At 42.3% G+C, this 12307-nt stretch overlaps 1 protein-coding gene across 1 annotated transcript in view; it reads right to left on the bottom strand.

The window, feature by feature from the left end:
• Nucleotides 1-12307, bottom strand: part of iars1 (isoleucyl-tRNA synthetase 1) — a 46119-nt gene that overhangs the window by 14780 nt on the left and 19032 nt on the right. The window contains exons 14-23 of the mRNA XM_079184237.1: nt 10774-10900; nt 8597-8670; nt 6940-7134; nt 6555-6641; nt 5880-5963; nt 4048-4192; nt 2959-3079; nt 2690-2781; nt 2143-2220; nt 1423-1544 (exon numbers count right to left, since the gene is read on the bottom strand). Coding sequence (XP_079040363.1) covers nt 1423-1544; nt 2143-2220; nt 2690-2781; nt 2959-3079; nt 4048-4192; nt 5880-5963; nt 6555-6641; nt 6940-7134; nt 8597-8670; nt 10774-10900 — 1125 coding nt within the window. The remainder of the gene's footprint in view (nt 1-1422; nt 1545-2142; nt 2221-2689; nt 2782-2958; nt 3080-4047; nt 4193-5879; nt 5964-6554; nt 6642-6939; nt 7135-8596; nt 8671-10773; nt 10901-12307) is intronic.

Below are 12307 nucleotides of genomic sequence, written 5' to 3'. Positions count from 1 at the left end.
CATTACACAAACTATTTTCCTTACGCTAAATCAAGTGGATATTTAATCATGTCAGAACTTTTTCGTTGTTGACGATGATGCAATTAAGTTTGGGCAATTAGACATTCCTCCCGGGCTTTACAAAACTGATCAGCCACCGAGGCACACATTTTACAGAAGTGAAGGGAATGAAATGGTCATATTTTGTGAGCAATATCAATCCGCGAGGCTGACAGTCAAAGACAAGCCTTTTGTATTTCTGCTTCTCTAAATCTCTCATTGCTTTCTAAATAAGGCGTCGACAGTTTGACTCCGAGAATACAAACGGGGTTGAGCTGCTTATCAAGACGATAGCAGTGAACCTGAGAGAAGCTGCGCACAAGGATTTCAATGTCTTTCTCAATGACCATGTTGTTGCTTATAACTAACTTTGTAGCGCAGTGGAAAATGCATCTGTGATTAACTTTTATCACCCAGAAACAAAGCCTTGCATTTGACACATGAACCAAAAATCTTCTCAGAAATTACTCAAAAGCAAATCTTTATCTACAGCACTAACACATTTCCCCCTGGGGATGAATAAAGTATACATCTATCTATCTAATAATTCCCATGTATATTTATAAATGTTTAAATGGAAAATTTGAGTATCAACTAACAACACAGAGGACGAGGAAGCAGCGAACAGCAGGAATAAAGAGAAGAAATGGTTAAGACCCAAAGAGAACAGCTGCTGTGAAGCCTGAAACTTTCTTTAGAAACTACTGCAGACTTTTGAGCTTCAAAAGCGTCCACTTCGAGGAGTTCAGACAGAGTGTGCTGCGATCGGGGTAAAGCGAGGCCACGCACTCTAGCTGAGACTGATTACGCTCTGCACTAACAGTGGATATCCTCTGAGAAAAAGACGTTCTCCTTTTTGAAACATTTGATCTGCATTGTGTGGGTGAAAGGTACGATATAGAGTTTATTTTCATTCCTATCATTAATAGGACTGTGACTGCAAAGCGAATATACGATGGGATGATCAATCACTTTGTGATCTCACCTTGTGAGCGAACCAGACAGATCCTGATGCATTGCATTACATGATCAATCTAGTTTCCAGAATAAATATGGAGTTTCTTTATGTGTGAAAAGAAGCTTTAGACATTTCATAACAGTGCGATAGATCCCTCTTACGTCGGCTGTATTTCAGCCCTCCACAATGACACACTGTGGGGAAACTCCATATAAAGAGTACGTACATTCTCAATTTCTGCCTGGTTTCTCCAAGTACAATATTCAAAAGATGTGGAAAGAGACCAGGGGAAAACAGGTGACACGTTGTCCGTCACAATCGCAAGAGCCACTTTTAGCTCTTGGATAGCGACTCTTTAATTTAAGCTTTAAATGAATCAGTCAACGTCCGTAAAAATGTTTGCTTTATTGGAGGCTTTTTCCAACCTGAGTTGGGGCAGCATGAGATAGTGGATGCTGCTGCTGTCCTTCTCTTCGACAGAGGCGGGGTCGATGAGGTGACGCAGGTTTTGGTACATCATCTCTGTAATGAAGGGCGTGAAAGGAGCCTGAGGAGAAGGAAGGAAAAAAAAGCAAGTAGATACGAGAGAAAAAAGGAAGAGAAGATTATTAGATGCTCTGTACTGTAGTTCATTTACATTTTCTGACAATAAGGTCTAAAAGTCAGAGGCATCTGCATAATCAGCATAAAAAACTGATTTTTACGGTAGTTTTTTCCCCTCAGTGGTGATAAAGTTCAAACAGAACGGTGCCAGAGTGAGGTTACTTCGAGTGTAACTTTCTTCCATTTCAACCATGCTTAATTAATTTCTGAAGCTCACAGCTGATCTGTATTGATCTGGGTTAGGCTAACTGGTGCTGAGCGTGCATCTCGCCTCACATGCAAACATCTTCAATGTGTTATAAATAAAAACTCCTACTGCTCATGCATAATTCATAGCCATGCCAGCACATACACCTCGTCCATACCAGCATTATTTCTTTGTGTCTTGCACACACAAAAGCAAAACCTCACCACGAGAAATTTCCCCAATACAATCTCTTTTACACACACACACACACACACACACACACACACACACACACACACACACACACACACACACACACACACACACACAGAAAGAGAAAAACAGTATGACTCACCATCAGCCTGCACATGGAGAACAGAACACTGAAGAGGGTTTCCAGCGCCCACAGGCAGTCCTCAGTGCCACTCTCTCCCTACAAAGTTCACACACACACACACACACACAAAAACAGTCAATCCCCTTGGAACAGTGAAAAGAGAAAAGAGCCCTTACACACATCAGCACATGGTTCCCCAATTCACTTCAACCGAATGTTGACTTGAAGGGCCACAAAGTGATTGCTCCAAAATGTCCGCAGATGGTGGCAATGATGAAGACACTTAGTGGTAGCTTAAATCACCGTTTCCATTAACCAAATGAATAAATGTAATGCTCAACAAAACAGCAACAAAAAGAAAAATACAGGACATAAACTTTTAAGAGAAGCATCATCTGTATTTATACACGAATGTATGATTATACTTTCACTCATCGGATCCTACTACTGCTAGTGATTGTCCCTCCTGGGACTCCATACATTTTAGTCATTAGCGGCCCCTTGCATCTGCCTTACATAATAGCATTAAATCAAAACAAGCAAAGTTTCAGAGCCGTTATCTCACCTTCAGACGGCGTCTGTTGGTCCTCACGTACCAGTTGGTGAGCATGTCCACAAACTTGACCAGGCGAGGCACGACGGTGTACAGGTGGTACGCTGCAACAAGAAACTACAGTCTAGTTTGTCCTTTCTAGTTTAATGAGGCTGAATACAGAAACAACATCAACATGTTACCGGATGGGATCGATATAAAGATATTAAGTACTTATCTTGTTAGCCACTGTCCATATGAAGTGATGTGTGTGTGTGTGTGTGTGTTTTTGTCTGTCTCACCTTCCATCTCAGCCTTGAAGAACTGGATGAGGGACTGTGTAAAGGACTGAATCCATTTGTCCATGATGTTGTCACTCTGCTTCGCTGTGTTTTCATTGTACAGGAACTGAATCTCATCCTCCTGACACATTAGTACACGAGCACACACAGTTAGTTAAACAAAAACATTTGCATACGTCAACATTGTTTTTACAAAGAAGCACAATATAGTTGATGCGAAGCCACTGAAATCAGGCCTGAAACCTGTACTGCATATATAGAAGAATATAAGCAAAAAAAAAAGAAACACTGTTGTGAGTCATTAGCATGTTCTGCAGCATTATTTCACATGTGCCACCTACAGACAAACAGAGTTATAACTACAATCATTCCTATTTTGACAGTTGCTGTTGGTGTGTGTTTTGAGTAATGCTGTTTGACATATTTTGTTATTGAACTTTTTAAAGTTACCGATATAGTTATTAAGTAGGTTAGACTGCTTTCACAGACTGTCATATTATCGGAAATAAATTGTATGTAATTGATACAATCTCAGAAAAAGAAAGTATGTTTTCTGTGTGTGTGTGTGTGTGTGTGTGTGTGTGTGGGTGTGTGTGTGTGTGTGTGTGGGTGTGAGCGTCAATGCAGTAAATATTACTTTATTTTTCTGTTGGTGGCAACATTGATATGTTTAAATTTACTCACAGGCTGGTAAGTGTAAAAGTGGTCATGTAAAGTGACTGAAGAGCTAAGAATCTATTCTATTCAATTCTTACTTCTTCTTAAAATTGCTCTCACAGGATAATCTTTAAAAAAACAAATGTTATGCTTCTGATGTTTTTTTCCAATCTGGACCCAAATAGCCTCAGCCACTTAACCAATCCCAGAGGGACATCAGGGCAAGTATTACTGCAGCTTTTACGGCATTATTTCATGGCTCTAACAACAAGTAATTTCCTTTTTGTTCCGGTGATTACCTTTTAAATAATTGGTTAATAACACTAACAATCTCCTGTGCTATCAAGCACTGCTGTGCTATTTAGACCAGGAACAGCTAAAGCAACACAGTAGGAGTTATGTAAGGTAAGAGCTTTTTATTCTGTTCATTACCTTCTGTAATCTCTGTACGTTCTGGACCAGGAAGCGATAGGCATTATACCACGGCAGGAAGACATCCTTCAACACATCTCGCACGCCCTCCTCTTTGAAGCGCAGGTTCTCTGCTCTCACTACAGGGGAGTTGATGAGGTACAGTCTACAAGGAGAGACGGAGTTGGTCAGTATGGCAGGATTGATAATGAGTGAGTGAGTGAGAGCATATATAAAAATCCAACCCTAGCCCAGCAAAGTCTGCAGTTTTTCAGCCCGACCCGACCCCGATCCCTTTAAGGTCTCTAACGCACGTCCTCACTGATGCGTGCAAACACACTCACACAAAACGATGCAGCGCAGAGGCGTGTATGGGCACAATGAAAGGACAGCGCTCTCTCCGATACATGCAAAAACACACACATGAAAGGAGAGAAGTTAAATGAGTCCGAGACCGACTTAAGCCCGCTGTGTCCCCAGGAGTTTGGAGACCTCTAACAGTGCGTACACAGGTCATTACTGAACTGCGTGCGTAGATGTGTTTGAGTGTGTGACGTTGTTTGTGTAAATAGACCGAAACAAATGAAGCATGTTTGGAAAGAGGGATGCAAAAATAAAGCTGTAATCACAACTAAACTTTGCACAACTGTGCGACACTGCCTACTAGTGTTACACGCGAGTGGTTATACACGAGTGACCCACATCGTGAATTGTGACTGTATCTAGATATTGAACGAAGCAAGGAGAGCTGCTCTGGGCTTAAAAAAGATCCCGATGTCATTTGTTCAACATTTTACGGGTACACATTGATGGTCAGCATTTTAACTTCAGTATGTTGCTCATACAGATGCGTGCAGACGGTTAAAACCATGTTCAAATCTTCTTGCCACAACAATCTGAGGTAAACGCTTCACTTTATGTTACATAAAAGCACTTAAAGGACACCATTGAAAGAAAGCTGTGAGGCAGGCAGCAGTCTCTTAATGCAAGGCTATTCAGCGGTCTGGATTTGATTCGCTCCATCAATTAGTTTAACTAACCTTAAATAGGTTCTACACACATTTTTGGGCCAAAACCAAATTTTACCAACAGCATCCCATTGCAAATGAATGTCTTATCTCCATTGAGGCCAAATAAAGACACTGCTGACATGACAATGGAAGAGAATCTGAATAATCCACATGGATATAATGGTCTGTGGCAGGCGTCAGCACACTGGGTTAGAGTGGTTGGAAAAGGTTTTGATGACGAGTCTGGGATGATGCAACTTCATGCAATCGGCTGTGAGCGGTTTTAATAGCAGCAACTACTGAAGATACCCTTGACATAAAATGCAGAATAGACAGAACCATCAGATGGTTAAATACCTAAAAATGAGCCAACATGAAGACAGTTGACACTGAAAATACCAACAAAAACCCCTCACAGTCTGTACTTCCCCCTCTCACTGCTTCAGTTTCTATCAGACGCATGTGTGCCTTTTTTCCCCTCATCTCTGCAACTCACTCTTCATCAATATATACGGTTTGAGAGCATATGGCGCAACTTCATGGTGCTTTATTCATTAGGACATATGGCCATGGCACTCTCACTGCTCAGGGCGAATGTATGCGGAGAACCTTGTGTATGAACGTGTATGTACAGTGTGCATGTACAGTGTGCGTGAGCGTGCCTATACTGTTAGCAGGACGAAGTTTGAGCCCAATTAAGCGTGGATAGCGATTCAAAGCCTTTAAAACCATGCCTGCTAATAACATAAGGTAGGTTAATGGTAACACACAGAACCCAGCCACCGGCACAAAGACATTCATGCTTCAGAAACACACTCATTCACATTCAAGCACAGAGCTGACCTGAGGGCATCCGCTCCATATTGCTGCACTATCAGCCCTGGATCTGGGTAGTTCTTCTTGCGCTTGCTCATCTTCTGTCCATCGCTGCAGGAGTGAGACAAGCAAAGTCATTAATGCACATACACACGCATGCATGCACAAACGTGCATGTCAGAAAACCAAGCACTTGGTATTCAAATTAGTCAAGTCCTTCCAGGTCAGCAGGCCACAGTGCTGCATTTAGCCCCCGGGGCTGAGGACATGACAAGTAGCCCTATTGTAGAGCGGCTCTCAGGGCTAAATGTTGCAGCACACACAGCCCAATGACCATGAGAAACGGCAGAAAAAAATGGGGATGAATTGGCAGGTGGAGAAGGGAAAAGAAAAGGAACATAAAATTGGTAGTAAAGAGGAGGGGAACCAGTGGATTATTGGAAGCCAACACGAAAACAATAACATCTGCAGAAAAAAAGCTCAGCATTAGGTTGGCAATATCCTGTATTTTTCTTACTGTCAACAAATCTCGTTAAAGACAAAAAGCAACCCTGCTATTGAGTATTGCCAGTGTAACCAAAGCCTGATTGGCAAATTAGAAGGACTGGAGATCTCTCAAGTATAACAAAAAACAGCCTCGATCTTTAACAAAGATTCATTTTATTTGCAAATGAAGGAAAGATGGGAAGGAGATGGACTCACCTAGCGAGTACCAATCCGTTGACGATGACATTCTTGAAGGGCGGTCTGCCAAACAGCGCTGTGGAGAGCACCAGCAAGGTGTAGAACCTACAGCAGGATGCAAAAGATAGCACACAAGGTCAGCGTGACAAGCAGGACTGAAAGATTACAAGTCATTCTTTTTCTGAGGTAGGATTGAGGAAAAACTCACCTACTAACTTAATAAACTGACTAATTTAATACTTTTATTCTGTTTAATTCAAAACTAAAAATGAGTGTTTTAGAAACACGCCATTCATGCTTTGCATTCGTCATTTCCCTCAATGAACTCAGCAGGGAAGGACTCAATGTCACTAATTCCTCATCCGTCGACCTCTTTCCATCTATCCAGTCATCCACAGCTTACCATCCCCTCGTCTGGTCAATGCCTTCGGCGATGAAGTCTGCTGGGAAAGTGTCCTCGAACTCCTTCCTGTTCTCAAAGGGGTAGTGGGCCTGGGCGTACGGCATGCTGCCGCTCTCAAACCAGCAGTCGAACACCTCCGTGATCCTCCGCAGCACGCCCTTACCACACCGCGACGGGATCGTCAGACCGTCGATGCTGGGCAGAGAAAGTGGGGACAGGAGGAGGGAAAGAAAGATAAAGGAGGAACAACTGTTAAGACAAATGGCAGCAATAACAAATCGAACGGTCCGGTTTTATTTCAGGGTTTTCTTATTGCCGTTGGGCACTTTTTAAACATCTGTTCACTATATGGATCCAAGCGTCTATAAGCTTGTTTGGCTGCAGTCCAAAACAAGGATTGTTATAGTCTTCTACCTCTGGGAACGAGGTTTAAGAAAGAAACAACGTTGCTAACGATGTGCTGACATCCACTAGAATGAGCTCGGTTATTGCTTTGGGTCACAAGCTTCAGACAGATGGATATGGAATCATTTACTCCACAAACCGACTCACACCGACTCAGCCCGTGAAAAAAAGTAATTGTTTCTTCAGTAAAGTCACGTAAACGGAGGTAAACAGATGAACCTGGGTGTAGCAGCTACAAAGTGTCAGCCGGTGTGAGGTGCCCACTAAATCTAGATTCAATTCATGTGTACGGAAAGTTCCCTCAGTTGTATGAATACAAAAACAACAGAATATTAACATTTACTTTCTTTTACCATTCAGCAACAGCCTACTGCACATTTCTAGAATGATTAGCACTAAACTGCAGATTACACATTTAGTGATCACTAAAGCCCACTCTGCTGCAGTACTCGGCTGCTTCTGAGAGCTCTGCTCCTGGGCCTATTGAGGAAAAGGAGAGCGTCAAGCAGGAACATTACAAAAGGAAATGCACTGCCGAGTACATTTTGAGTAGTTTATTATGTCATTTTTGTGGTGTGTTACTAAGATTTTGCTAAAATGTTCGCAATGCGAGCAGAGCCATTAGCTCTGGGATTTGGCCACTTCACACCTTATTATATGATGCAACAGTCCGCCCATTTAGATGTTAAGAGATCCATACATCTTTTGTATTTATTAAGGTTCAAACAACCGCACACTTTCCAAACCTGGTTTGAAACATCTGATGAACTGTTAAAGAACACGTTTTTTAATTAGAGGAGTTTCTTTTCAATCTTAAAAGGATTGCTAAAATAACTTCCATCACCTTTCCGTGTCTTCCAAACCTGCAAAGGCACTTTACAAACACACAATCCAAACACGGGAGCAGGACAGAGGATCCTTTTTCCTCCCCAATCAATTAAAGATGGCCAACCCCACGGAGGTGATGAAAGGTAATGAGCAGATGAAGAGGAAAGTGATCTGTGTTGCACAGCACACGTCTGGCTCAGGCAGACAGGTCACGATAGAGAGGCAGAGGGCAGATTTCAACGTGGACAAATTCATGTACCAACACACACAGACACCATATTATAAACTTATCATCTCATGTTCACCCATCTACACGCATACAGCCGGAAAATCTGAGGGTATCGCACTACCACAGCAGACACACACCACTGAGTACATGCTCAGGTGGTTGGCTAACAATCTCGGCGTTGGATCAGTGACTCACCTCTCCCGATGCAGATCAGTTGCTTTGACTCCGGTCAGTTCCTCCAGTTCAGCCATGGACCCGACACACACCACCTAATGCACACACACACACACACACACACACACACAAAACACACAAAACACACACACACACAGTACAGGTTGAGTGAGCAATATCACAAAACAGCTTTCGGTTACATTACCTGAAGACGTAAATGAACGATTATTGTGGAAATTACAAGTTAATCGATTAGTTGATGTAAAATATATTTAAATAAGCAATTTGTGGTTTAAATCATCAAGCAAAAAATGTATTCGAAAGACATCACATAAGGCCTTTCCATTCAATTTCTGACATTTTATCAAGGATAATTCAATTAATAAAATATCAATATCTGTGTTGGCCTCCCAAATACATTATTGTTGGAGCTACACTTTACAAAAAGCAAGTAAAAAGGTTAGTTTGTACGATGAAGTATTACCGACCTTTACAATGTTGTGGACTAATGCACTTTAGTGTTTGCCAGTGTGCGGTAGGCGACTCAAACCGCTGTTCTTTCTCACGGTTCATTTTACCGAAAGGAATTGTTTGACATTTTGGGATACACGCTCATTCACTTTTAAGATTTTTTTTTTTAAACACAATTAATTTGTAACAGACCATGAACAATATCAAACATAAATGTTCCCATTTAGTTTATTGTATTAAGGCAATGATGCTACCATTTATGTGCGGATTAAACAAATGAGATACGGTGTGTGCTATGAGTGAGTGTTTAAAACCTGCACAGGACCGTAAACCTCATAATTCTAATGTATTTATCACAATACAAATTAAAAGGAGGCCTACTTGAACACACTTCCTGAGTAACTTCACCTTAGAAAGTGTGGTAAAGTGTGTTATCTGGTCTCCTCAGAGAGTTAACCTGTAGGCTCTGCTCTAGTTTCACCACAGCGCCAGGTAACATGGCCCAGATTACTAAACCACCGTCACACACAACAGAAGAGTAAAAGAAACGCATCCAGAAAAGACAGAGAGAGAGAGAAAGAGAACAAAAACAAAACAATAGTGAGATAGAAATGATCCTGCCACACAGACAGACTCGCTTACAGCTTTAGTGTTGGGTGTGTGTGTGCTTAGCTGCTGAGGGGTGTGTGAAGGAGGCACCAGGGAGCGCAAGTGTTCTGGAAACAGTCACAATGCTATTTCCAGCAAGCAGGTCGCTGGCTGTCCCTCTTTCAGTCAAGGGAGCAAGACTTCATTTCTCAAACGCTCAAACAACCCAATTCTGACATCTCTTTTCACACAGTTGGCCGGGTTTGGCAATGAGCATCCACAACCAGACGAACATTTATACAGTTTGACTGGCTTCGCCGCTGTCTGCTTCTTTTTCTTCCATCCATTTATTTATTTTCTTCCCCCTCTTTTCAACTCCCCCCCCCCTCCCTTCTCGTGTATTTCACTTCCTCATTTTCTTCACACGATAATTTATTCCGTCCCCCTCTTCTTCCTCCTCCCCCTTATTTTCCGTGTCATCCTCCCCTCGATCGCCGTTGGTCTTGCGGACCTTTGAAGTCGCCTTAACCGGCATAAAGAGAAACCAGACACATTGGTTCTTGTTTGTTTGCTGTTTACGTTAATGAATCATTCATGTGTTGAGTTTACAGGGGCACTCGGTAATGGTGCCTGAGGGGAGCTGACTCAGACTGCAGTACGGAGTCACGCTACACTCTCTGGTTTGACACCATGGTCCCCTCACTCTGCCATGCAAGAAAGTATCCCCTACACACACACACACACACACACAAAAAGGTCCAGATATGCTAAATTATAAGAGCGTCAAAAGGAGGTCAGTGAGAAATATTTCCACTCTGCAAATGTATGAGAAGACTTGGATTTCTGTGCCCTCGCAGCGGACCAGTACTTCTTTGGAGAGACATGAGACATTTGTTCCCCTAACTCATTTCTAGAGTAAATAAAAGTGAGACTTATGGAGAGTTCAACTTTTCAATTATGCCCTCTTCATGCTGAGCCCAGATTGATTTATGAGTGCTGCCAACCCTGAGAAAAGAGTAACTGTCTTGGTATTTGGTCATGACACAGACAAATTGTGTGATATCTGCAACGCACAAAAGACACATTAGAAGCATCAAGTGCTCCATTAAAACAAGAGTGTATGTGTGTGTTTTCCTGACCTCCTCAAAGTCTTCGCTGACCCAGAGCGGGATCGGGGTGCCCCAGTAACGGTTCCTGGAAATCGCCCAGTCTCGTGCGTCCCTCAGCCAGTTCCCGAAACGCTTCTCCCCCACAAAATCTGGAACCCTACCGAAACAGAGAGATTATGAAGATGTTTTCAACACCACATAGAATGCAATTTAATAGCCATTTCACTGTCATACTGTCCAGTAAGAACAATGTGGCCTAAAATGATTTATTACTATATCTAATTTGTACTACTTACCAGCAGAATATAACAATAACTTCTAATGATATAATTCATTTAACACAACCTGGACTCTGATAAGCAGTAAACATATAGATAAATAGACATGGGGAGATGATTTATTCATTTAAAGTTTAGTACATTTGCTCATTTTGAGATGATGAGCTTCCTAGCTATTGTCGCTGGCAGTAGTGACGGTGTTTGCTGAAACATGAAAAGACTGAAAAGCCTCACAATCCACTGTCAAAACATCACCCACCTCTAAACGATAAGTGGGTGATGTTTCCCCAACAGCCTGCAATCAGATACAAAACCATTTCTGAACTCACGTTACTGCCTCTGGAATGCAAGAGAAAATAAGACGTTTGTAAATCAAATTTTTAAGACCTACATATACCCTTCAAATTTTATGTGGAATACATTTTCTTACAACAAGAGCAAGCATTATTTATTCGTATTAAGCTGACTTTCTCTTCTTCCTCCTTTTAGCCCTAAAAATAAACTGTGCTGCTGTATTTATGAAGCTCAACTGCAAAGGTTAACGTTCCCTCCGAGGCATCTTCCTCCTCCGTACCCCTTTTCCTATATTGCCTCGACCGATTTCCAGCTTTAATCCACTATCTCACAATCTCTTCCTCTTCCTCTCATTTTTTTCTGTCCCCCTCTCTCGCTTTGCCAGGCAGTGCTCTCAGGAGAACAGAGCAGGGGGGGTATAAATTGTCGTCAGGATCCACGTGCTAAGCAACGAGTTCATCAATTCCCATTTGTGGGAGGCATTTCTATTTAGGCCCCTAATATATCAATTTAATGATTTTTTTTTTTGCTGCTGCTGCTCACCAGGCCCCCCCCCCCCCCCCCCCCCCGTGAACACTCATCCACCACCTCGCCCTCCCACTCTTGCTTCATTCTAAATGTAGAATTTAAAATGTGCTGTCTTATGCTCCAGACGCAGAGAGGAGCCATTTAACATGTGCAGGCTTCTATTATAAGTCAGAGACGCTAGGGATGGATAGCAGAGGGAGGCAGAGGGACAGAGGTTGTGGTCAGGACCGATTGAGCGTGAGCGTGATGGGTAGAGAGGACGAAAACATGAAGAAAAACGGAGGAAGAAAATATAGAAGCTGATGACTTTGTAACTAATCAGGAAATAGACTGTACGCTAAACCCCTCCCCTCCTGAAAGGTGATCGTCCAATCATGGCTTAGTAATTGTCACCATGCAGGTCTGTCAAGCTTTGGCCTGATCCAACCTGAGTAACACTCAACGCCACATTTCAAGAAACTACG

The sequence above is a fragment of the Pholis gunnellus genome (genome assembly GCF_910591455.1).
Source record: "Pholis gunnellus genome assembly, chromosome: 3".
Classification (NCBI taxonomy): Eukaryota; Metazoa; Chordata; class Actinopteri; order Perciformes; family Pholidae; genus Pholis; species Pholis gunnellus.
Note: the sequence above shows the minus strand (reverse complement) of the source record. Positions and strands in the feature narration are given on the sequence as shown.